The sequence below is a fragment of the Urocampus carinirostris genome, chromosome 15 (assembly GCF_059441175.1).
Source record: "Urocampus carinirostris isolate Australia breed hairy pipefish chromosome 15, RoL_Ucar_1.0, whole genome shotgun sequence".
Classification (NCBI taxonomy): Eukaryota; Metazoa; Chordata; class Actinopteri; order Syngnathiformes; family Syngnathidae; genus Urocampus; species Urocampus carinirostris.
Window position 1 is genome coordinate 14,502,815 of NC_142363.1, and position 27,587 is coordinate 14,530,401.

Sequence of the window (27,587 nt, forward strand, 5' to 3'; positions counted from 1 at the left end):
TACTATTGCTAGTGACTGCGTTGATACAATCTGTCTGTTTACTACAACAGTATTAATAAAGTCGTGGATTTTTTGCACTAGCCTGAAAGACGACAAGAAGAAAAGATGGGATGGAAATATTTCTCTAGGATTTCTCTTAGACGCTAATTGGGTTACGGTAAGTGGACGTGACCGAAAGATTATCACTAGTGTTTTTGCTTTCCTGAACGACTTCACCTGAAATTTGGGCAGTGCCTTGTTAATCCAAGAGAAAAAAATGTTTTTACTCTTCATAATGTAAAAAACAAAAATGTAAACTACTATAACACAAACAGGTTAAGCTGCTTATGAAAGGACTCAGGGAAAACTCTTAGATAAAGTATGTCAGAAGTACGGCGTGTGAGCCGGACTCAGCCTGTTGGATGATTTTATCAGGCCTGTAATAAATAACTGAGTATGTCTATAAATGATCTCCATCAAAAGTTATGATTTTTTTAAATAAATGGACACTAACTTTGGCCATTAGAGGGCAGTAAAGGATATACTCACAGCTTTATTAGGCCAAGCCTAGTAGCTTGATCGGGTGTAGTCTAACCTTTTTGCCTATGCACTTCTAAAACTTTTATTTTATATTTATCTGTTATTCAAACCAAGTCAAGTCCTGCTTATTTGTATAGCCCTTAATCACAAAAAGACTCAAATTAGGGCAAAAAATATGATTTTTTCACAGCTCCCACTTGAGTTTGTATAGTTTGGTGAGTTGGTTCACGTGTAAAATTCACTCAACTCTAAAAATTAATCAGTCATAGCAACCAATGACATGAAAGTCATTTTCCCCATTGTTTGTTCATAAATGTGTTGTACTAAGAAAATATCGCTTGTCAATCATCATTATAATAATGGTAAAACTATGCTAAGGTAAAAATGTTAAGTTTCCATTTTTTTACTGATGCAGCTCACCTGAGAACAGAAAGTCTAGATCTGGCCTCAGAGGCAAACTGATTTTATATATCTGCTTTACATCTTCTCACCAAATCGTCTGCTCTTCTCCCTGACATAACTCCCTTAATCCACCCGCAGGAAAACCAAACAGGAGCTGCAAAACAATGGCTGTTTTGAAAGTGACCTTTACCAAGACCAGGAGGGACAAATTAGCTCAGGTGCTTTGGATCCTAAACTGGATCTCCGTGGTGACGGGTGTCATCTTGTTCAGCTTGGGTCTGTTCCTAAAGGTGGAGCTCAACAAGCGGTGGGAGCTGATGGCCGACACAGACGTTCAGTACGTCCCCAACATGCTCATATCCGTTGGCCTCATCGCCTGCGCCATCAATTTCCTGGGCGGAAAGATCTGCTACGACTGCGTCGACACGGCCAAGTTCCTCCGCTGGAAATTGATCATGTTGCCCTACATCGTGTGCACCTTCTTCTTCACTTTCTGCATACTGGTGGGGGCTCTCATGTGCTATACCATGCACTGGGAGCTGGATGAATCCCTGCGTGAGGGCCTCAGCAAAGCCCTGAAGTACTACAAGGACACAGACACGCCTGGGAGATGCTTCCTGAAGCGTGCTGTGGATGTGCTGCAAATAGAATTCCAGTGCTGCGGCAACAAAGCTTACACGGACTGGTTCAGAATCCAGTGGATCAGCAACCGCTACTTGGACATGTCACACAGAGAGGTGATGGAGTAAGTACTAAGCTCACCTTGATCAGCACTGGTGGTAGTTGTTATTTGGGTGTGGGGGATGAAAAGGAGGGTCTCACACACTAGAAAGGCTTAACCCCGCTATTAAACATCTGATTGGGATCTTAGTGGACCCCACAAAAACAGTCTTTAGCCCTAAGGTGACAAACTTAGTAGCCCCTAAATAGTAACCCGAAGATCCGTTCTAAAACTAGTTGAGCAGTAGCAGTAGTTTTTTGTTAGGAGAATCAATGATAAATAATGTTTGGAAAAAAAAGCTATTAAGTAGAGTGTTTCTTAGTAATTTTGCTGTCCATTTTTAGCTAACTTGCTGATAAGTTTACAGTTTAGTTCACACACAATATAAGGAGAGAAGACAACAATGAATTTTGAACTCACAGGGACAACAGGGTAGGACTGTAGCCAAATCCTCAACATAAGAAAATTCCTATCTGTCCTTCAAGGTATACCCCTAAACCCTTTCTTTTTAATAAAACATCTAGGTTACAAAAGCATATCAGCCCTAAAGGGTGTGGTAATCAATGAACAGCAAGAGTATCGGCCACTACTGACAATGAGGTAATCAGCGCATAGGAGTCATTAGAAATAATAGTCAAATGTCAAAATATATAGTCAAAACAAAGAACAACCCTGGCATAATATGTCATCTCCTTTGCAGGTGTCCAATGTTAAAAACAAAGACAAGTAGAATAACCTTATCACTCTCTTTACTCAAGATTTTCATTAGTGACCTATATATTATAAGTATAACTCGGTTTATGGTTTAGGTAAGCCATTTAATGTTAAAAAAGAAAGACCTAATGTATTACTTGCCCTTTATTCAACATTTTATTGAAAAATAACTTTACAGTAGCAAGGTTAAGATTATTGGGAGCTATGTGGGGTGGGTATTATAGTCCAAAATTTTTTCAAGATAAAAACAAAACAAAAAAAAAACATTTGATGCGCCCCCACTAGTCTAAACAAGGCATTTTGATATGGCATGAAAAAAATGTGGTAATTAAAGCGGCAAACCCTACCTTGCTTTATCCATCTCCTAGATTCTAGGAGGTAGGGCTGCACAATTAACCAAAATCTAATCAACATCGCAATGTGAGGTGGTGCGATAGTGTAACTGCAAACCACTGCGCTTTTTTTAAAATAATTTATAGTCCCAGTTTGTTATTTGAATGATAGAGTGTTTTTCCAACAAGAATTCTCACATTTTGGGGCTTAACAGCGCCGGCCAATCAGAAGCATGTTTTTAATGATACAAGCCAATAAAGGCGAGGTAAAGTTTTCAAAACGGTTGTGCATGACTTTGATAGGCTGGTTCAAGCCGTTAGTCAAACAGCCGGGCGCACAACTGGTCACCAGAACAAACAGGACACCTCATAACTTTAAAAATGAATTGATCAATTTTATCGGACTCAGAGGAAAGTCAGAAGAGTGCAAAGAAATGCTGATCACCAGCGGGTACTGCCTGGATTCTTATCGCGTCCGGGAATTGACAGAGGCTGCGTCAGAAGGGGCAGAACATGATGAGCTATGACAAAAACAAAGCATACATCAGTGGAAAATTCCCAATACCCCTGCTTCACACCAGTCTTTGTCAAGACTGAATCCTGTAGTTGGTTTCATAAGACTCCCTCTCAACCAGAGGTAAGGTCTAAAGTCCAAGCCCAGCCGGACTAGAAGTTGGGCCTGGGTCGGGCGTAAATGTCAATCATTACGTTCCATTTGGGACAGGTTCTCTTTTGCTGACATTTTTTTAAATAATCCACCCGTCACTGTTTTTCTGTGTCTCTCTGCTTCTCTTGCCCTTAAAGTGCCACACTAGATTGTTAAGGACGTACTGCTGTTCTGATTTATGGCCCAATGTTCAACACGTCAAAATGACAAACTGCCTTGAAATTTTTCCGGTCAACTTTAAAAAAAGATCTGTTGTGTTGGAAAATTGTGGGTTAATATAACATCTGCAGACACACTAATATAAAGTATTACATGTTTAACTCAGGTTTATCTCAATTATAAAAGACAGACTTTAGTTTGTTTTCATAATTTACCCCTCCTTCTCACAAACAAAATATAACATTTAGGGTTCGTTCAGGCTTGGTCCTGCAAATCAAGTTTATTGATCAGGCACGAGCTTTAATTTCCCTGCGGGGATGAATAAAGTATCTATCTATCTATCCATCTAAAACCTATGGGTCAGGATGGATTTTTTCGGCCCGACCTTACCTTTGCCCTCTATATTAAATCAGAAAACCACTTAGAACAATATAGACTGTGTACCGACAAAATAAATTGATACATTATGGCGACAACTGAATAAAACTAGACGTAAATCATTAAGTAACTTCATTTGGATACATGAGTTACCCTACGGTGCATTAATTACCACTAAATGATTAACTCGATTAGGATATTGATGCAATGGTTAAAATAATAAAATTGATATAACTGGAAAAACTCATACAAATAATGACTGTATAAGCAGTGACACATTTCAAAATGACAACAGGCACTTTATTGTTGTTTTCCCACAAAACATTTTGATGTTGCTACACACTGAATCTCTTATGTGTTTGACTAAGCCGCCTGCGGAGCAACGTGGAAGGCAAGTTCCTGATGGACGGTGTTCCGTTCAGTTGCTGCAACGTCAACTCGCCACGGCCGTGTATTCAGCAACAGGTCAGCAACAATTCCGCCCACTTCAACTACGACCACCGAACAGAGCAACTCAATCTGTGGAACCGAGGTTGTCACCAGGCTCTTTTGGACTACTACAGCGGCATCGTACACTCCATAGGCCTGACTGTGCTCATCACGTGGCTCTTTGAGGTCAGTCGGTGAAGTCAAGTCATTTTAAAGGGACGTTTTGTAAAATGTGGTGCGGGGGTCTCAAACGTGTAGCCCACTGGCAATCCGCAGCCCTCAAGATGATAGTATGTGGCCCTACCATAATAAGAAACTTTAGTCTTAGTTTGAATGCCACCCTTGGGCTTCTAATTAGGCAGCACTCAAAATGTACACAATAACATTTGAGATAGATGCACGTCTGCCCTGGAGTACGATTGGCTAGCTACTTCTTTTTTTGACCCGCGTCAGTGCATACACTGTATACATCAGACTGTAAAGTTCAACAAGTTAACTGATTAAGTTAATCATATTTGCAAACTGATCACATATTATTTTATTCAAATTGAAATGTGGAGCAAAGGTCTGCCAAGGTGTGAAAGGAGGTAGTCAATGTGTGACATCAGATCCATCTTTTCTTTGCAACCATGGTGTTCACTGTACAGTGTTTACAAAGGAAGTTTAAAACAGGATACAAAACATCATATATATATATACCGTATATGCAGAAAGGAAAGACAGTGTATATGTATGTACATTTTGTGTCCCAAGATGATTTTGTGTCATATATGTACATATCAAGGTGCAGCTGAGTCCTAATGTACGTTGTGCTGTGGTTCGCAGCCTTCAAGTTATAGTCATTTGGTGGTGACACAGATGTTCAGGTATTGCTTTCCTGATGGAGGCGGTACACCAGTCTGTGGCCCGGGTGCCTTGGATCCATCGCGATGGCCTTTGCTCTCCACCTGACTTGGCCTGGATATATGGATTCCAAGTCATGGTGGGGGCGGCCCACGATGCCCCGGGCAGTACCCGTGCTTGTGCAGCTGCAATGGCACAAGGTCACGTGAGGCAGAAGAAGCTCTTGATTGTTTCTCTGTAAAAGTTGGGGAGAATCAAAGGAGCATGTTCAAATTTCCAGAGAAAGGGGATTATTTGATGGGCATTCTTTACTCTCTGGCATGTATTGGTAGAACAGGAGAGGTCTGATGTAATGTAAAGTTCCACGAACTTGACGTAGTCCACCCTCTTGACCACTTGGAGGAGGGAGCGTGATCAGTCTTACTGGACTGCCTGAAGTCCACAATGATCTCCTTGGTCTTCTTAGTGTTAAGCACCAGGTTGTTTGCTGAGTACCACCTTGGTTTATCCCCTCTCTAGAGTCCCATTGTTGCCTGAAATTAAACCCACCACTGTAGTGTCATCCGCGAATTTCACGACTGTATTGGTAGGATGGATGGATGGAAGCACAGTTGTGAGTAAATAGGTTGAGTCCTGGCCTGAGCACACACTCCTGTAGCGTGCCTGTGTTGTGGACCAGGGGGAATAATGGCGTATTTCCTATTCTCACCACAAGGCCTGTTAATGAAAAAGTCTCTGATCCAGTGGCACAATGACACAGGCAGACTCACTGCGTGTCTTTGATAGTTGACGTGTTTTTGCTTATTATAAAAATCAATTTTGTTTTTTATAGTTCTGTTTTTTTTATTGACCACTAGGGGGGCACTAAATAATACACACCGTCCCGTTAAAGGTTTCCATGTGTCCATGTTTCAGCTGTCGGTGTTGACGGGCGTGCGTTACCTCCAGACGTCCTTGGAGAACATGCTGAGACTCGGAGACCCCGACTGCGATTCCGATGGCTGGCTCTTGGAGAACAGCTTCATAGAAACAGCTCGCAGCAATCTGAACATCATCAAGACCCTCAGCAAAAACAACCACATAGACGCCGCCGACAACGGGGACCCCAACATCAATGTGCCCTCTACTTCCATAGCTCATTACGGGCCTGACAATGTGCCTCCTCAGCAAAAATCTACAGCCAGCTGACTGGGAACATTGAAATAGGCAGCAGCCTCAGCAGGGAAGCCCAGACCTTCCTATCCCCTGCCACTTCGTTTAGTTTATCCGACGGGATCCAAAGGCATTCCTGGACCAGCCTCGAAACAAGTCTCTCCACCGTGTACTGGGTTGTCCCCCAGGGCCTTCTGCCGGTAACACCTCCTGAGAGTGACATCCTCATCAGATGCCTGAGCCACCTTTGATGGGTCCTCTTAACACGGAGGAGCAGCAGCTCTACAATGATTCCCTCCCGAATAATAGCGCTTCTCACCTTGTCACTAAGGGAAACCCCGGCCACCCTGCAAAGGAAGCTCATCTCAGACACTTGTTTCCTGGATCTTGTTCTTTCGGTCATGACCCACAGTTCGTGACCAAAAGTGAGGGTAGAAACGTAGATCGAACAGTAAATTGAGAACTTTGCCTTTCAGCTCAGCTCTTTCTTCACCACGCTGGACCGGTATAGGTCCCCATGAATTCAGACACTGCACCGATCTGTCTGTTGATCTATTTCAACCTACCTTTGCTAGTGGACATGAGCCAGAGATACTTAAACTCCTCCACTGGTTGCATGATCTCATCCCCCACATGAAAGGGCATGTCACCCTTTTCCGGCTGAGAACCATGGTTTCGCATTTGGATGTGCTGATCTTCATTCTAGACGCTTCATACTTGGCTGCAAACCGCTCCAGTAAAAACTGAAGATTACGGCTTCAGGAAGCAAACAGCACCACATCCTATGCAAAAAGCAGAGATGCAATGCTGAGGCTCCCACACCAGATCCCTTCCACGCTAGGCGCTCAATTTCCGATTTTTGTTCATTCAATCAAAATGTTTCTGGGCTTTAAAGGTGCTAGATTTTGCCCATACAATTGTTTAAAAGCTGGGTGAACCGAACATTGTAATTATTAGACATTGCGAAAAGAAGCTGGACCTGTTGCTTCAAGGGACACTGTCACTGTAAATTTTGACCAGTAGCAGTCACTGCTATTGTGTAGTGCAACCAGATCAAAATGCTAAAAAGCACAAGGAAGAAAACAAACTATGGGAACTTAAAGTGACCAAATTGCACATTTTTTTGTCAGCATGTCACAGGTTTTTTGGGGGGGGAGGGAGTCTCCTTAATAGCAAGATGGCGGACAATCATGTCAGCTCCCTCTAGGTGTGCCTCATGTTATGTAAAATAAATCCAAATTTCTTGGAGCGTCCGCAGACCTGTTGGCATGAGATTGGGTGTGGGGCAATCCATTGTGCAGATCCTCCACAGAGAAAAAGAAACAAAGGACAATGACAGTTGGATAATTGGATAGGGGCAGCGGGTGTAAAGCAATCCTGCTGCAGAGTCCTCACAAATAAAATATGACAATGTGATTTTGCTTCGGGCTCGGTCTCTTTAATCAAATTCATTTGTCGGGCTTTCATACCCGCAGGCTTGGGTGGAGATAGATTTTTTTTAAACCAATCCTAACTCTACTTCTAGGGGTATCTCAAAAAGCAAAAACTTTGTGAAAGGCTGGGAGGAAAAAATAAGAAAAATTGAGCGGTTTGGTCACCCTGAGACTCCAGGCTGTGTATTCTTCCTTGTGCTTTGTAGCACGTGTTTTCAGTTGCAAGACACAATGCAGCGACAGCTAGTGGTCAAATGTTACAGTGTCCCATTAGGATAATTTTACTAAGGCTTCACATATTTTTTTTGCATTAACAATGACTGAGGCAGCCAAGTGTATCCATTATTGTAAGAAGATTACAGTATACCAGAATCAAGTTGTAACCTTTGTTTTGACGTCGCACCCTTAACTTGGGATATAACCAAGAGTGACTTGACATCTTCTTTCAATCAAAAGCCTTTCGAAATTGAGATAAAACCATCCCGCCTCTGATACTTACTTAATGGGCTTAATCAGGTGAGGCCGTAGATGCTGTGGCCTTATCCTGCCTTAGACTGTGCTTTCCACGTGCTGACTGAGGCAACATTTAGCTGAGTGATGACACGTTTTGTGTTTTTGAAAATTTGTCATGCCAGCCTTTGAATTTTTCTCGTGTGATGCTTCCAAAAAAACTGATGCCTTTTCTTTTGATTGGAAGTTGTATTGGTATCAAGTTTACATACACTGATATTGTTAGATGGGTGGGTAGAACGGTTAACACTACACCGACAATTGGCACTCAGGTCTATTGTGAACAATAACAATTTTGAACAGTTTTTTGTCTTTCTGCATTTTGAGTGTGAATGGGACCATCAAAACAAAAATACAAACTCTCGAGAATGTCTTGTAAAAATCTCTTGCTGTTCATCTTGCTTCAAATACAAAGTTGATGTTAAGGTACTGTCTGAGTTTACACTATCAGAAACCTCTTGCAAAGAGATTAAGATCAATTTTGCTCACAGAGTCAATTACACACAACAAAAGAGCTAGGAATGAGTCTGAGACGTGCAGTGGCACTCTGACTTCCACAAGCACATCAAGAGATCATTTGCATGTCTCACGTATTGGTAGTGACATCTAAGTTGTTTCTCAAAAGCACAGCATGTTTAAGAGCAGGTATATCTGCAGAGTAGGCAAAAAAACTATACCCCAAATAAAAATCATAACAAATTCCGAATACAATTGTATCAATATCTTTTAGCAATAAGTCGTATAAAATGTGACAAAATCACACAAGTTGACAGGTATTCCCCGAAATGATGCAAGCAATATTAAAGGTCTACACACGCCCGTTCAAAGGCAGATCTTTGTAAATGAAAGATTGTTACTATAGTGTACCCTAAAACATGTATGACAGAAATGAAATTAGAAATTACCAATGACATTTTAACTATCTCTGATAGGTCATAAATGCCATTACTGTGATGACTTGTTTATAAAACAGGAGACTTATTGGTTAAATATCATGTGGTTTTATTACAATGCTGTGCTAGTGAATAGCATGATCATAATCAATTCCCAAATCTTAAAAGAGTAGCATACAAGTTTTCCTGAAGCAGTGATGTTAACCCGTTTTCCACCGCAACAACTTCTAGAAAAACTTTTGAATACATTTGGGAAACTTGGTTCTAGTGTTTTTCCAACCCAAAATATTATCACCGGAAAAAAAAACCCTGCGTCTTTTATAGCACAATCTAGCTAACAGAACAATATGGGAAAAGACCCTCATTTTTTCAGGGTTTATTAACCACCGCGGATTGGTTGCTCAAAGTTAGTGTGCGTTTCTTTCACTTGGGAAAAGATCCTACAATTTTACCTCAACCATACATTTAGCTGTGTGTAGCATTGTAGTTATGCTGTGTTATACATTATAACAAGTGGACCCAATTTCTTCAGTAGTGGATATGCTATTTACGTAATTGAAGTATTCACTCAAAACACGTGAGGAATGCACACTTCTTGTTTTCACGTGAAACATTTCAAATAAAAATCTCCCATGGTTTGTTGATGGGAAAGTGGCTCTTTAGTGGGAAAAGGGTTCGTTAATAGGGGTAAAAGTTACATTCGTTCAATACATATTGTGTATGTTTGTCCTGATACACGACTTGTGATAAAAAAAAAAAAAAAAACAAGGATATCAGCAGTGGTAATGGTAGTTGCTTTTAGGATGCTCTGCTAGTAAGACACCAAATATTTACATTTTAAAATATGGTTAAATCGAATTACCAAATGAATGTAATGGTTTATGGATGTAATCATACTGTATTTTAGAAATAAGTCTCAACTTGCGGCTTGTTTCCCCACCCAATGTCGACAAATTAAAACAAGGGCCTTTGTTTACCATCTCCACAATCTCGATTCTTTCTGTCCTTTTCTCCTTTATTTAGGGCTTTCTCACCACCCTCTTAACTCCAGCAGAAAATGGGGCTTCTGAGGACACGCAAGAGTGCATGTGGAAAACACGCATTGAGGGGAAACGGCAGAGAGCAGCACAGACGGCTTTACTCTGCTTAGGCTACCTGGCTCTGATGTCACAACATTTGCCAATCAAAAGCAAACATAACGTTGACCAGCTCAAGGCTGCGAGCTATCTCCTCCAGGATGCAATGCTGCTGCCACATCTGCTTCAATTTCCTGTAACGCTCTGGACAAAGATGCAGTGGATTGCCCCTCCTTGAGAAGAAACACACACAAAAAGATTGAGTTTCATTTATAATCACAATAATAAGACACTGATCTCTTGCTAGATCAGGGTTTACTCTTTGCGGTTTTGCCATCTTGCAGATTTCAATCGTGCATTGTTTTCTGCATTCTGATTGGCTAAAGAATAACCCCGCCCCTTTTCTGCCTGTGTCTGCATGTGCGCTAATGATGTTGCGGTCTGAGTTGTAAAGGTACGTAAAACAGCTTGATGAACCTACATTATGTATGTGCAAATCTTTTTCAATTCAAAGTTTTTCGAAAAGCCATCATGTCAACAAAAATGCTCTTGATTGAAAAAAGCAGTAAAACGCAGAGAAAGATGTTTTCTATTACCAACAAAGCTGGACTTTTCAACTCACTAAACAAAAATGTTTGATCGTGGAAATTAATGGAAAAGTATATGGTGTCTGTAGGACACGTTATTAAACAATAAATATTCTGTAAAATTCTATAGAGCACTGTGCATTTTTAAAATAAAAACCATTTTGTACATATATAAGTCAAACCTGACGATAAGCCGCATGTGCCCACATTGAAACATGAGATATTTACAAAGAAAGACGGTACACAGAAAGAGTTTTAATAATATACGATATCTTAACCCCTTAGCCGGCCGCCGGGCTTTTAAAAAAACAAATAAGCGTCAGTATGGTGTTACCAGTCACTAAAATGTAATGCCACATATCATTGGAAAGCTTCGGATTAAAAATGCACTCAACAGAGAGACATCACAATCAGTCTGAAACAAGATACCCAAAAACTATAAAGCCGGCGTAACTCACCAGTACGTAACCTGGCCTCGTTAAATCAAGGAGAATCCTTAGGATCCGTGTAAAATATGTGTTCCAAAACACACGATAAGCTATATGCTTCATTTAAAAAAATGTCAATGACCAATCGATCTGTCCGGCTCTCGCTTGTTGAAATTTTTTTTACTTGGCTCTACTTTTAACTTTTTCATAACACCTCAAACAACACACCCAACCTTAAATTGAGTAGTGTGACAAGTTTGATTGTGGTGTCTTTGGATGTTCAAGTGTTGAGTACCCAGACTTGGTGTGAAAAAAAAATTACATTTCTTATAATGTTAAAAAGAGACAGAGATATCAAATTAAGAATCTCACCCCAGATGTGGATCAGTCTCGCCGTAATCATCTAAGTAAGGAGCAGGATATGTGCTTCCTCTGGTTTTACTGGCCATGAGTACAATTTCACACTCCCGTATCCTGCCAGGGGTTAGAATATTACATAACAAAACCATGGGTTCACCAAAGGAAGGATAAATAATTTTAGTTAAAAACACACCTAAGGAACATGCCCACCCCAGCACCACAGGTGGCAGCGTGCGCAGTGCAAGCACCCACATCTTCTCCATCCAGCTGACTGAGGCAGCAGGAACTCTGAGAGCACAGCATGGTGCCACAAAAGAGGCAGAGAGTGGGGTGTTTCCTCTCACCATCTGCAGACTTGGGACACCTTACAGCAAATACAAGAGATCTCAGAGCCAGGACTTTCTTTTTTAATGAAAGAAACATGTACATACACATACTGAAAATGACTGGCTTGATTGAGCAAAGCACTGTAATCCTCTGGGAGGTTGATCAGTTGATTTCTTCTCCTTGGAAATCTATTAAAAAAGGACATGCTGAGTAATTGCATTCTAATGTGGCTTTAATTTAAAAAGCATATCAACTACCTGACTATCTGTGTTTTGCCTTTCAGTCTTTTGGTTATTGCTGGGCTACTGCACCACCTAAAAGTCCCAAAATAATTTAGTCTGTCATTTAGGTTAAAAAAAAAAGTTGATATCAAACATTTACCTATGTAGCAGTGGTATCACAGTATCTCCATGCTCCTGGAAAAGATGGAACATATTGGAGGGAAGTGCCAAGTAGCTGCATAGTGCCTCTATTTGGCCTTGAGAAGAAACTGCAACAGAGAATACATGTTTGATTTGGGTTAGGTATTTAAATAATATACCATATTTTCAGCACCATAGGGTGCACCGAATCATAAAAATACCCTTTTGTTATATATTTTCATACATGAGGCGCACTGCACTATAAGGTGCGTGAAATTGAGATCAGAGTAAGCAGTATCGTGTTTATTGGGGCTCTTTATACAGCATATAATCGTACAATGATCAATCAGTAAGTAAATAAGTATCGCAGATTACAATCGCAAAAATATTGTTTGCAACGGGAATCATACCCGGATTACGGTTATGAGGGCGCCGAGAATTTATTACTAGACCACCAATTGTTCAGGTGACACACGAAAAGGCATTAGAACTTCTCATTATCAGAATTTTTACTCCCGATGCCAGAAACACTGATGTACATAGTGCATTCTGATGGGTAAAAACAGTCTCTCCACTTCACCTGTGCGTCAATAAGAATCCATTTTCTTCAGATTATCCGCGGTCAGGTGGCAAGAGTAGCAACCTCAGCAGGGAAGCCCAGACCTCCCTATCCTCTTGGGTTAATATGTATGCATACGAAAAAAATCTTGTCTAGTATTTTGATGAAAGACTTTGTGTTTTCTGTTCTGTCTTTTGCAACATTATTGAATGCCGAATGCAGAACAAAATACACTATATAAATCAAAATCAGTGTTTTTGGCACAGTGAGCAAAAATAGTGTGATAATGAGATAAGGTTGAATGCATTTTTGTATTTCATCCGTACCACTACTGGTCTAGTGGTATAGAATTAACGCCCTAACCGACCCGGGTGATCAAATCCACAATGTATTGCAATTTGGGCCAGCGAGGATCATTGATCAGTCATTGTTCAAATACCTCTGGAAAAACATTGTGTAGTATAGTGCACCTATAAATACTCTATGGATTTCCCATATTGTCCACTGTATTCAGCGGTATATAAGGCACACAATTTCTGGCTAATTTGGGTTTTTTAGGTGCGCCTTATAGTCCTGAAAAAACAGTACATTCTCAAAATGTAGCTGCTTCCAGTAAAATCTTGCCATTTACGATTGCACATTGTAAACTGTGAATAGTGAATATTCACTCCATATTTCTGAGATAACTGCACTCACCAGGTTGATCAAAAAGCTCTTCCGGAGGACGCACACCAGTAAGGCAGCTAAAAAATAGAGCGGCACAGTGGAGGAAGGACTTGATTCCTATCTTCACTCTTTGAGCCACCACTGTACCACACACATCAGGGAGCAACCTGAAAAGGATATGATCCAATATTAAGGAAAACCACTGTATTTTATTAGATTTATTACAGCAAAAGCACTGTAAACCATGAGCATGTCTTGATTATATTAGGGGGTACAGAGTTAAACCCCCTAAAGAATAATCAATAGAATCCGAGCACGTAAAGATTCAAAATATGAAACCTAACATATACCTTCCAGTGTGTTGTGACACAACAGCTAGTAGTTCAGCTGCTGCTCTTGATTCCTCCGTTTGCTCGTCACCAACTGCTACAGGAAGGTCTGCACAAATAAGGGAAAAACTTATTATTCAATCCATGAACTAAGACCACAGAACCAATTTCGATAAAAGTACAGAGTGAGATGTATCTTCCGTCGCCAAATGAGTTAAAAAAATATAATTTGCCCCTAGTGGATATGGTACAAATAAACCTCTCAAGTGGTATCAAGAACAGAATTAGGCAAAATGTTGCATGACTGTTTTTAAGGAGTTTACCTGTTGCAAGTAGCAGCACCTGCACAATGTGAGCCATTGTGACCAGATGCAGGATGTGCAGGTGGTTGTAGGCTGAACTGACAGCAGAAGGCTGCAAGTTTACAGCCTCCTCCTGGTAAAGCGAGGGCAGAGATAAAACTAAGCCCACCTGGAAAAATAAAGACCCATACAAAAATTATCACAAATTTATTACAAATACTTACACATAAAGATGCATGCCTGTGTTATCTGGAATAAAAGGATCATAAGCTTTCATAATATGTCAAAGTAAACCTTCATTCTCTGCAAATTAGGCACTAAGCACTGCTCTATAGATTAAAAAAAATACATTATCTGCAGTTGATTAAAATAAAAAATAGTGAGTCCCTTTTCCTGCTCATATGTTCCTTCCTACTTTATCACCTACCAGAAGATGGAAGAAGTCAATTTCCAGTATGGAAGGTGTGTTTTTTCCGCCAGTGATCGGAAGCAAAGCTGAAAGTTTTAATTGTTTCACATGTAAAAGATGTTACAAAACTAATAAAATGTACAAATGCATTTTAGTATGGTGTACCTGCTAACATATCAATGAAGTGTCTTTGGATGACAGATTGGGAGCTTTTAACTCTCTGTGCTGCGGAAAACTGAACAATTGCCTTCAGACCTGCCAGCTAGAAAAGATGATTTTCAGCATTACACCTAACTCAGAAATTGTATACTGTAATATATATATATATATATATATATATATGTGCTTATATTGAAGACAAACCTGTCTATTTTGTAAGGACCCAAAGAGTGGTTTGTCCTCTTCCACCAATATGTTCTCTGTGAAGACACAGCATTCACTTACAAAATCATATTTACGGTGAGTAGGAAGCTTTTAAAAAATTAGAAGAAAGACAAGTCACACCAATTGATTGAATTGTGAAGGCACAGGTATTCCAGGCCATAAGGGGTACACGTGGGCACAGCTCATTAGGTACTGTCTGAAGGCCGACTCTATGGACCGTGGTGGCACACACAGCCAACATCTCTGCTATGCTGTTGGATAACTTCCTCCTAAAAATAAGCATTTTAGACAAATATTCCAAAAGTAATGTTCAAAACTAAAAATGGGATAGAAGAGTTAAGGCTTCCTTACGGTTGTTGTACACCATAACTCAATATGGCCCTGAAATCGGGTTGACTGTCGCCACATAACACTGCATCGCCGTCATTCATGCGTTCAATGTCACAATCTGCAAAGCACGGGAATTTTTATTTGCCGTCTACATACAGGTAATATCAGATAAATCGTTTTAAGGTTTTACCATTTTCCTGTGTGACAGACTTCAACCCTTTAATCCTGGCCTTCAGAATATCGATCCAGCGAGTCAAAGTTAAATGTTGACCAATTATCTCTGCATTTTCACTGTAAAAAACATACAAAATGTGAACATTAAAATGGAAATCTGATTTGCTCAAGTTAATAAAGAAGGTGTATTGAACTCACTAGCTGAATAAAAGTGGCTCCAGGGGGATAAGGGGGACAACTGTGTTGCATAGCGACTTGCATAGAGGACACAAGTACTCGCCATTCTCAAGGTCAATAATCAACTCCGCGTGAAGTCGATTTCTGGTGGTGTTCTGGACCGCTTCAAAATATCTAAAAAAAAATACAGGATTGATTTCAATGTAATTATTCAATTAAATCAAAATGTACCCAATTGTGAGAAATGAATCAACAGTTATTGTAGTTTCATAAGCTATTCAATTACTAACTTACTTTTGCCAACACGAGGCATGCATGACATGTCCACAACTGCCTGTGTGGGTTCCTACAGCCAGTTCAGGGGGCATGAATGTTGGGTAGGATGATGCAGTTTCTGTAAAACGCACAAACAGCCTTAAGTTATGTATCTATTTTACATAAATGGATAAGAAAGTCCATGCCAAATTTTCTGTTACTTATAAGAGTCTCTAGGTCCAAATTAAAGCCCCCACAAAAGGCGTGGATTTGCCAACTATATTTTTATTATCATTAACAGTTTTAAACTTTTACAAAGAAGGCTGATGAAACATCATTAGTATACCTTAGTCACTTTATGTATCAAGAAATAGAAGCTGACCGTTTGCACTGTTTGTGGGTTTCTTCCCTCTGCACTGGGTCAACACGGTTGACCTCTGCACACACGCTGTCAGTACCATAGCCGGAGCATGAGACGCCACTTCCTGCTCTTCTTGACAAAGAATACAGGTCAGCAATTCCCTCTCAGCCGGGGTTGACCCTCGGTGAGGACCCACAGCAACGCACAGGTCCCTCTGCTCCATTGGACTGCCGGACACATGAGTATTACAAATCGATAAGGAGATACAGCATTTAAAAATGTATTTTAATAATTTCTCCTCACTTCTCTGTAATTGTAACAGGCTCTTCTTGGGTGGTGCTCTCTGGCATATTGTCATAAAGTATCTTGTTGGATTCAATGAAGTTTTTCTGCATTGCTGACATCTGGGCCATGATTTTTTGGCGATGAAGTTTTGCTGCTTCGGCCTTCCGTTTGCGCTCAGCTTTTTCTTTGTCGTGAGCACTCTGTGGCCAGAAAAAAAAATATACTGATACTGCTCATTTTGAAGTAATGTTGCGTAAGTATATAAATTTCCAAAGACTAAATGCTTGCATGTAAATTATTGAAAATGTATGGAAATAAAATAACAAAAGGTTTGCCCACCAAAAGAAAATCAAATATAGTTCAGAGGGAAATATATTGCAGCAGAACCATGGCAGAAAACCAAAAGTAATCACCTCTTCTGGCTTGTTAGTCTCCATATTGATTGAAGAAGTCGGACTGGACTTTTCTCTGAGGCACTTGACAATTTCAAACATCTAGCAAAGGACATACACATAGAACAATGATTACTCCGATAAAGAAAATGGTTAAGGGTCACTAATAGCTGTTTAAATTACCTGCAATAGCCATGTGATCATGTCTTTTTGGGCTTCAAGCGTATGAACACCCTTAATTTTTGATAACAATAGGAAGATTGACTTGTTGTGTTCCAGCCCGACTCCTGAATGACAAGAAGCACACACCGATGGTGCGCAAAATTGCATTTTTCCAGATGTGTAAAAATCTGAAAAGAAGCTGACTTACTGCGAGCTTTGAGGCTGAAGTCGAAAGTCACTTCATCTGAAGGACTGTCATCAAGCTGTCTTTTTTCTTCTAGCAAAGCCTGGCCAATAAGGTGCAGGGCCTGCAGAATACAAGATAAAATGGTTATGAAATTAAAAATAAAAATTTATTTCTAATTTGAAACCACAAACATTTCAACTTGACAAAAATATTGAATGGAACAAAAACATATCCTATGTCAGTATCATGCAGAAAGCGGCATGTTGACAAAAACTGCTATCGGCCTGGAGAAGGGGACATGTATTCTGATTTTCTTTTGTTAATACATCAAAAAATATTATCAATGTTTTGCTACCCGCTGGATCATGATTTCCGTCCAGTTCGAGGATTTTTCCTCAGCTGCTCTCTGCAGGACACGCCTTAAAATGTGAATGAGGATGTCGCAACACAGCAGACGTATGATGGTGGAGAACGCTGGACAGAAGGGAGGCGGCACTGGAGGACGAAGAGCTAAGCTCGAACAGAGAAGGCATCCTTCAGTAGGGTAATATTTAGATTAAAAAACAAGTCAAAACATCTATGGGGGCCACCTTTATCTGCGCCTTCATGAACACGTCTTTTCTTTTGAGATTCCTCAGCCTGTAATAAATGAAATATTAAGACATTCCTCTTTCCAATCTTTATCATTCTAATTCTGATGAGAAAAGGTACCTTGCTGTGCTGGGATCTTGTATAGTGGTAAAAGAATGGATTGAATTCTTCCAAATACTCTTTTTTCACCTCATACAACCCATGTCCGGATACTCCAGGTTTTCTATGATAGAGGGAAGAAAAAACTCAAACGCGCTGGAAACCACCTTGAAAACAATTATGAAATCATTTCGTACTTAAATGTAGCAACTTTGCTGATTACAAACTCGAGACCCGTTTCATGGCTCTCCTGCAGAGAATATAACAATTTATTTAACTGCACATTGGCTTAATTGTATAAAGCGCAACACTGTGGCATACATTCTCTGGCAGCCCTTTGACCAGGCTACTGTGGGCCATTGGTTCAATGCACAGAAGGTGGACGACCTCTCTCATTGTAACGTCCTCTTTTGTCACGTTGGTGATACCGGGGACGTAGCGCTCACCTGCAATCATGTTGGATCAGCCACATCAACAACAATGAAATAAATTAACATGTGCCATGAAGTTGCATTACCAACTATGACAATGAGAAGATAAAGCATCTCTTCTGTCAGTCGATTCCACTGCAACAGTTCATTCTGCAAATGACCAGAATCGCATAAACATATAGAGTTGCGAATAACACCAGATGATGATTTTGTGTTTAAGCATTACTTACATGATCTCGGCTGGAGCAACTGCCATTGAAGAAATTAAAGAGCTCAAATCTTAGTAAGATTAGCATGACAAAATGATTGGCATCCATTCTAGAAGCAGCTATCTGAAAACGATGTTCGACAAAATTGTTAGTATCGCATGCGACTAGATACAAGAGTCATTTTTCTCTGAATAAAAAACAAGTTTTGAACAACTATCATTTTTGTTACTTGCCGCTGACTGAACTAACAATCATTATAAACATGGGTCTCAAATAGGCGAGCTAATACTACTTAGGGTACGAGAAAACACCTGTAGAGGTACTGATTTTAAAAAATATCCTACAATGTATCATTGCATGAGCAAAGCAGTAATTCACCCACACTGAAAAAAGAACCAATTGGCAGATAACTTGTGCATATAAATAATTTTGTTACAATTTTACTTGACTATTTTTAGTGTAAGTATTAATATATTTTTCTAAATGATAAAATAATCCTTAAAATAAGAAAATAAATAACAGATGAATTATCGGTATTTATTCTCCTTCCCAATATGTATCTTTTTGCTATACATATTCAAAGATATTTTTCCCATTGTACCAAGAAAAAAATTGAGAACGTAACACAGAAAATTTGGATTTTATTCAGAAAGAAATAAGAAAAAATAAAGCGCGAGGATAGCAATTGAAACAATAAACTAAGACAAAAAAATATAATTATCTGTCAGTTGTACAAAATATTTTTTAGCAAAAGCACATTCGCCTATCACATCGGTTGGAGACCGGGTAGAAACATATGTTGGCCTGAAGAGGGTTGGGCGCCACCAGGCTGTAGTTGCCCAAGACTCACCACAGGAAATGGTGCCCCTACGACCCTTGTGGTTAGGGCATCCAACCAACCAACCAACAATTTTAAGATTCTTAGAGAAGCACAGGTTGGGAGGTACTTCGCTGAAAATAATATTTTTACTGTGTGTACGTCAATGAAAACAGTTACATAGTACACTAAGTAGTTTGCTTATAATATCCAAATTACGTGCATGAAAAAGGTAATATATGTCAAAAGATGAATAAACCTACCTGAAGCATAATTATGTCTTTATCATACATTTCATCTCTGCATTTTACATCTTGATAGTAGTAGACCTAGGCATGGAAGAGAACACAACTATTTTCTAAAAACTAAGAACTGCAAAACTGTTAAAGAAAAAAAAACATAATTGGCATCATACCTGGCTAACCAAAGACAGCCCATTTCTACGCCACATTTCAGCTGATACCTGTGCAGCCAGCACCACACAGCGCAGAGGATGCTCGGCCAGGCTGCGAAGGTCACACGCACCCTGAAATAAATTGGTAAAATAAAAACAGAGACAAAAGAATCTTGATTTATTTCAAGTGCACACTTACCTTTTCAAATAGTTGATCTAGCAACCCATTCTTACAAATAAGAACATATAGGCCTGGGGAGAACAGCAGACAAATAAGATATTGGAAAACCTACACTCGGAAAGTAAGACATATTTATTCTACAGTCCACCTGCAAGCAGCCTGGAGAGGGGTACATGTATGCTGACAGGCTCCTGAGACACTTTGTAGGGCTGAACATAAAGGATTTGTTTGCACATGTAGTGATTAACAGCCTCCCTGCGGAAGGGTTGATTGTTACATTCCAGCAAGACTTTGTGGCAATCTTGGAAAGCTTCCAATAGGATATCATCCTGTGGGAAAAAGGTTGGAAGCTGAAAGTAAAGATGCTGAAGAGTATATTAGGCAATGGCAGGAAACAATCGAAGGCTACTCACATCTGAGGAGCACCAGTCCTGAAACATAGCGAGAATGTGGCGGAGTTGGATCTGAAGCGTAAAGCCAGCTTCCCATTCAGGCTCAACTGCAATGTGTTGACCAAACTGTCGCACAACCTCTTCCATACCCTAAAAGAAAATAACTCAACATTCATTACGGATAGATATTTATTGTATAGATGTGATATAATAATTACCTGCATGCATTTGAGAAGGCCTAGAAAGGCATTAAATCCTTCTATGAACTGTTTCCGAAGCTTAGAATTCCACACTGATGGTTTACTGATCAGAATATACCTAAAAAGAGGTTGCATCAAAAATGAGAACCACGAAAATAAACTTTAAAAAAAAAAAATCAAGTTACAACAACTGCAACTTGTTCAAACTACCTGAGGTCATGGAAAATGACCTGGATGCGGGAGAACTTATCAGAGTTGTAACCCAGGAAGAAGAAGCGATTATTGACATCCAAATGTTCCAATAACAATGCCATGACTGTATTCACAATCCTTGTAATGACGTTTGTTTCTTCAATCAAGTACCTTGCCTAAGAGAAGGAGAACACAACGTAAAAGTACATGTGGATGATTCAATGGCTTCGATACTACAAAGTACGCTCACCAGTGTTGGCACAGTGAAGATCTGTACAGACAGTGCAGTGATGGAAATACTTCTTTCATGATCATCATCGATGAAGTTATTCTGTAGATCCTTGTATAACTAAAAGAATGGCATGTATATTAGAATACTGTAAAAATACTTCAATGGAGTTCATACCATGTTTTACCTTTGTGAACTCGATTGCAAACAGCCTTTTGAACTCTGTCTCCATTAGAATGCTGGAGAAAATGAGCTCATGAACTATCTTGCGTGCTCCTTTAAGAAACAATAAGAAAAGTTGTCAAATTATGGAAGTCTATTAAATAATTAAGTAACTATGCATGACTATTAACTGTCAGCGCTACCTACCTTTGTACAGTTTGGCATCAACCAACATGAGCCTGCTGATGCAGCAGATGTTGGTGTGGTCCGTGCTAGGCTCCAATGCCACCCTGCAGAAGGCCTGTCTGAAGCCCACTTTACATAACACACCAAATAATAGTAAAATGGCATTCAATGAGAAACTGCTGCTGTCTGACATCAAAGTTAAATTGGAGTCAGGTGACAACCTGAATGACTGATGATTTTTTGGAACCAGGAACCGAGGCGCAGAGCAAAGTTTTGGTGAGCCACAACAGTCGAGTGCAGGACCTCAACCCGCAGTGGCTGCAAGGAAATGTGCTCGGAATTGTACTGCAGCACAAACATAAAAATATCGAGGTTCACTTACAAAGTGCCAAAACCTCTATAAATTAGTAATCATATCATATTTAAAAGTAAAAGACGAGTGTGCAATTACATTTTAGGTTTCAGTTTATTTGTTTAACCTCCCCCTCATTCATATTGAAAACAACTGGATATCTATCTGCTCCGTACCATTCTATTTATGTACGGTATGAGACCAGTTTATACCTTTATGAGGTCTTTTGCTTGCTGGCATGACTCCAGACTTCCTCTCTTGACTGCTCGCCGACCCTGTGCGGAATAATTGAATTGGGCTTGCATTAAATGAAATAATGAAACAGCAATATTGCAAATGCGTTCATTATTATGTCATACACAGCCTATAAATTATATCCTCATAATAAAGACAGGTTCAATGGATACAAAATGTCTACCCACACATTAACATGCAAAATTTTGAAATACCAAAAAATTTGGGGGGTATATCTTTTAAAAATGCTTTCCACCAATAATTTGACCTATACTGAAAATAGTTATGCTAAGTGTCAAAACAATTAGGGGATGTGCAAAAGATAAGCTATGGAATTTGTCTGACAGACCTTTTTCCTTTCTGATTTAGATGAACAGAAAGAAAAAATTACATGCCAACAACAGCCTAAAACCATTAAACTGAAAGAAAAATAATATCAAGTTCTATTATGCCGCTGGGTTTTGTTAAAACTAATGTCAATGAGGATATTACTTGCAAAAATTTTAAATGTCTGTAATTAACCTCTTAATTACAGACATTTAAAATTGTGCTCTTTTTGTTGACATTTCCTGATATTTTTGGCATAAATTATTTTTACTTTCCTCCTCAAAAACTTTTTTTTTTCCAATTTAGAGGTCCAATTTCAACGCAACAATTAAGAGAAAAAATACCTTGGAAAAATATTGATTTCAGACTCTTTTTTGTATTGCATGTATTAGAATTTGAACAGCCGTACCTCCTTGTCAATGAGCGCCGTATGATTCTGCGCTTCAGCCTGATCACAGTTAACAGACCGCTGCAGTGTGTAGATCACATGGTCGTATGAATGATGCTCGTCGTTGTACAGCACACACAAGTATGTGTTGTCTTTTTCCCTGGGCAGATTATGAAATTCTGTAAAAACAGAATCATGCTCTGACGATCAGCTGTGTGCTCATCAAATGCAGTACCGTATTTTTGGGATTAGAAGTCACCGCAGCCAAAAAATTGCATAATTAAGAAGGAAAAAACATATCAGTCGCACTGGGGGGTAAGTGGCATTTTGAGGGGAAATTTATTTGATAAAGTCCAACACCAAAAACATACACGTCATCTTGAAAGGTAATTTAAAATGAATTTAAAAAAAATATTTGGGGGTTGGGTTTGGTTTTCAGAAGATTACCGTTATCGCAATCGAAGTACTGTAACCTGTCTACAAATCCATCGATTGGTAAAAAAAGGTAGTGTCATTTCACTAAAGTAAATATTTCAAACTTGCTCAAAAGTGATTTCTATACGAGGTGCAAATGCTCTGTGTTTGACAATTTTTTAACATTTCCCCAACAATGAGAAACAGAGTAATTTTCCTTACATTTGCACGAGTGATGTATGCTGGGTGGGGGGCATTTCACACAGGGGTAATATTTTTCCGCACAACACCGGCAATGTTGAAATGATCATAATAGGCCTGGAGAGCCCTTTTTCGGTTTAGAGTGAAAATAATGTGAAACATTATACCTAGTAATAATGTGTAAATAACGTCATACATAAGTCTCACCAGAGTATAAGTCGCACCCCCAGCCCAACTATGAGAAAAAAAATGTGACTTAATAATCGAAAAATACGGTACATATGTTCTAATACATTATAATGGGCTTTACTCAGGCTTGAGTAGAGCTAAAAGCTGACGGTCCTCGGCCCAGTCAAGGAAATTCGTGAAGTAGTTGAGCAATACCCTGAAGAGAATTTCACTGCGCACACACAGTTCTGGTTCCAATGCACACTCATCCTGAAAAATAGGATTTAAAGCAAAACATGATATTGTTCTGAAAAGCCTATGTATACAGAAGTGTGCCTTCCTATGTCATGTGACAACGTACAATCAAGCAGTGTCAAAATAGTTTACTGGACACAAAATATAAGCCTTGAGCAGAGTTGAAAATAATAAGGAATGTGTACTATTTTACATGACTAATAACTTGCAACAACATCTACCAAATTAACTTCCTGTATCAAAAGCAGGAAGTTTATGCTTTGAACTACTTGAAATAGTTTTCTTAATGGAAAAAAATCCACCCATGTGACTTTGCTCTCACACTAGCAAACATTCTTCTTGACAAGCTATCTAACACTAAGTAAACGAGTCAAACATACATTCAGCTCGCCTGTAAGAGTTGCTACGTCATACATGTGTGAGAACAAGCACTAAAATCAACCATGTTGCAAACACTGGTCACAGAAACACTGCGGACATGTCTAAAAAAACAACAGATCCATCAAGTTAAATTGATGCTACCCTCACCTCCTGCTGACAGATCCCCCTATTATTTACAGAAACACGCCCAATACAGTCTCGGTTGCAAGATTAAACTGATAATTACACACTTGGCCAACAGCACCTGGTGTCCCTGACCAAAAAAAGAGGGATTTTTTTTTCTTTTAAAGCACTCTCACCCAATGGTACCAAGCATAGATAAGGCTAAAATCCAAAACTTGTTCTTACCCTATGTAACAATTGTTCATCCAATTTATAAGCCAAGCCAGTTTTTACATCCCAGCTGGGTTTAAAATTAAAATTTTCCAGAGCCAAAGCCACAACCAAGACAGGGAGACTAGGTTTGCATAAATTGAGAAAATAAGCATTCTTAGATTCAGTGACACAGAAAAGGACAAGAGTGTACCTCCCTAGCCTACATGCATTTTGCACTCTGTTATGTAACTCACCGTTACCATGGCAGTGGCTGCCTCCAGGTCATGTTTAGAGCAACACGGACCAATCTTCCAGGCTTCCACGTCCCCACAGTCGCAGAAACCCCCACCGGATGAAGCATGCATCTTGGAAAAAATAACAAATATGTTACTCTGTAATAGAGACATTACGTAACTTGTGTGTTTTTTTATGATTGATGAACTTTTTGCACATAATCCATTTTTTTATTATAATACAGAGACATCTCATCTCTCATCTCATCCCAGGCAAACATGATGTTAAGATTTTTGTGCAGTCTATTAATGTAAGATAAGAGCAATTAAGGGCAGCAGTGGTTAAGGCGTGTGCGGCAGTTCCGAGGTCGTGAGATCGAACCTCCTGTGTGGAGTTTGCATGTTCTTCCCGTGCTTGCGTGGGTTTCCTCCGGGCACTCTGGTTTCCTCCCACATTCCAAAAACATGCATGTTAGGGACAATTTGGACCGGCCAATTAACCAAGGTGTGAATGAGCGAGCAAATTGTCTGTCCCTGTGTGCCGTGCCCACTGCCTGAAGATAGCTGGGATGGGCTCCAGCACCCCCGCAACCCTACTGAGGATAAGAGGTGCAGATGATGGATGGATGGATAAAGCAATCAAAAACTTCACGAGGTCCAGTAGCAAAGTGTCTAAAGTAAGGAGGGAACGCTGCGATTATGTACTTGATTGTACAATGTTAACTGCAACAGTCACGCAATACATGATCATAAATAGAAGTCTTCATTTCCACTCACCTTGTACCGATGACTTTTGTGTACACTCTCCTGAAAGCAGTCCATGCAGAGCACGCATGTAGGATCTATTGCACAATCCCTGTAAGGTGTTGAAAAGCATGTCATCACCAATAGTTTCCCAACCAACGATTACGATGCAAAAAATTTTTAGGTAAGTGAGATATTATAAATCTCAATATCTTACAACAACTGAAATTTAAGCTTAAGAGAAACGAGAAACTGTTCACAAAACAGCAGCCGATAGTAATTTGAATTTATAATTCACTTTAAAAATGTTCCATTTTAGTGCAGAATTGCAAAAAAATATATTTAAACTTTATAAAAAACATTTATAAGGACCTTTTTGTACAAACAGGCCAGAGCCAAGACTCAACCACTCAACCTAATAAGTATGTTGCAAAAAGAATAATTCTCCAATAGCTCCACCGTAATACCAAAATGGAAAGCTTTAACACACAATTTAGTCAACAAACAAAATAATGTCAGCAATTACAAATTTTATCTTACCAAAGACTACCTGACGGACTAATATATACAAAATGTTATTACATTAAGATTGCTACTTTGATTAAAACTAATGTAATGGGAGCATACTAGTTTGGGAACACATTGAGGGATGAATTTGGGAACCTGCAAGAGTAGACTGTCTCTCCTTCTTTAAAGACACGGCCGCAGAGTTGGGAAGAAGAACTTCCCTGCTTTAGCTTCTGTACACCGTCCTCGGGATCTTCACCAAAAAGGAAGTACTCAAGTGGGTGGAGGAGGAGTTTCTGTACTTGCTCCTCTTCCACCCGTGGATTGGACTCCTCGTTGTGAGAGAAGATCTGAGGCACCAGCTTCCTAAGGTACCCATAAAGGGCTGGCTTCAGATCGGCAGACGTCTGCCATTCCTGCAAAGCAACAAAATTATATCTAGGGGGCGGGAGGATTTCTTATTTCGAGGGGGGCGTGACAGAAAAATCATTGAGAAGCACCGCATTAAATCAACATGATTTTATTTGCAGACCAGGTCCATTTTAAGTGCTTAAACCACCTAAAGCAGGGATCACCAGATATTGATTATGAAGTAACAACAAAGTATCGAAGGGTTTTCTATTACCGGCTTCTTGGGATGAGAAGCCAAAACAGACATAGGTAACAAAACAACAAACTTAGCTAAAAACACACTTCTATTCTAGAGCTAATGAATGAACTATATTTCATGTTGACAGTATCCGTGTATTTTTTGTTATTGCAACATCTGTTGCAGCCTGGTCATCCTGGAAGGGGGATAACCTCATGAGCGGTCCTTTGCAATGTTTCTTCATTTTCCTCGTGTTTGAGGTTTTTTTTCCCTTGCCCTCATGCAGGTTTTAGATCAGGGGGTGGTGTAATAATAGTCAGTAGTTTGCAATAATCTGTGCAGCCCTTTAAGACTCCTTGTGATTAAGGGCTATACAAATAAACACGACTTGACTAAAGTAGATGATACTACTCATTGTAAATAAAGCACGAGCAAGAAGACTAGGGGATGTGTATCAAACGCTGCAGTTATACTTTTGTAGCCAGTATAGCAGACCACATTAACCACGGGTTAAGCCAGCTTTGCCCAAAGGTGTAAAGATACGACTCATCTAATCAATATAAATCTATGGTAAAATAACATGAATACACACATCTCTTTAACACTATGACACAGAGACATTTGTGAGTCAACAAGCTAAACGCCAGTGCTCGCTACGCATACAAGTACAGCTTGAGTTTAGCGCTTCGTAAGTATACATTTACCTAAAAAATCAACACATTTGAATCACCTAATTACACTTCAAACGAGGGCGCGCAGTGTCAGGTGCGTGAGGTTGTTAAAAAAGATACCTTTAAGAGCTCCAGCTCGTCAAATGGCTTCTCAGGCTCCGCCATATTCCATGTGCCGTAAAGGAGACCGAGAGACTGTCGTTATGTCTGCATTCCGTGAAAGTGGAGTTGTCAACAATTGCAATCATTGTAATAGTCACTAGATGTCTCCACAACTGCTCCGTTGACTTTACCCCAACAGTTAACCAGGATTCCACGTCCCTTCGTCTACAACAGGGGTGTCAAACTAATTTTAACGCGGGGGGCCACGATAGAACAAACATTCTCTCGGGGGGCGGACAGGTAAATTAGAGAGAATGAAAAAAGAAGGAAAGAAATAAGAGAAAGAGAGAGAGAAAAGT

The 27,587-nt window shown here is 39.7% G+C and overlaps 2 protein-coding genes across 2 annotated transcripts; one reads left to right on the forward strand and one right to left on the reverse strand.

The window, feature by feature from the left end:
• Nucleotides 1-10,942, forward strand: prph2la (peripherin 2-like a). Its single transcript, XM_088355200.1, has 4 exons — nt 1-157; nt 1,060-1,666; nt 4,261-4,507; nt 6,080-10,942. Exons 2-4 carry the CDS (start codon nt 1,086-1,088, stop codon nt 6,350-6,352), a joined length of 1,101 nt encoding a protein of 366 aa, XP_088211326.1. The 5' UTR covers nt 1-157; nt 1,060-1,085; the 3' UTR covers nt 6,353-10,942.
• Nucleotides 9,238-27,374, reverse strand: ubr1 (ubiquitin protein ligase E3 component n-recognin 1). Its single transcript, XM_088355199.1, has 47 exons — nt 27,247-27,374; nt 26,023-26,282; nt 25,393-25,471; nt 24,637-24,747; nt 23,574-23,701; nt 22,670-22,808; nt 21,912-21,974; nt 21,569-21,692; nt 21,369-21,476; nt 21,187-21,275; nt 21,021-21,119; nt 20,789-20,946; nt 20,597-20,696; nt 20,400-20,528; nt 20,135-20,315; nt 20,005-20,057; nt 19,827-19,937; nt 19,675-19,740; nt 18,616-18,717; nt 18,472-18,535; nt 18,276-18,400; nt 18,152-18,204; nt 17,976-18,078; nt 17,855-17,903; nt 17,620-17,774; nt 17,286-17,385; nt 17,099-17,202; nt 16,937-17,017; nt 16,542-16,723; nt 16,260-16,465; nt 15,917-16,016; nt 15,644-15,796; nt 15,462-15,562; nt 15,293-15,389; nt 15,062-15,210; nt 14,921-14,976; nt 14,723-14,819; nt 14,576-14,643; nt 14,170-14,317; nt 13,868-13,955; nt 13,548-13,684; nt 12,312-12,420; nt 12,188-12,244; nt 12,041-12,118; nt 11,797-11,967; nt 11,616-11,717; nt 9,238-10,461 (listed from the first exon to the last, which is right to left on the reverse strand). Exons 1-47 carry the CDS (start codon nt 27,289-27,291, stop codon nt 10,320-10,322), a joined length of 5,220 nt encoding a protein of 1,739 aa, XP_088211325.1. The 5' UTR covers nt 27,292-27,374; the 3' UTR covers nt 9,238-10,319.
• Nucleotides 27,375-27,587: the final 213 nt, after the last annotated feature.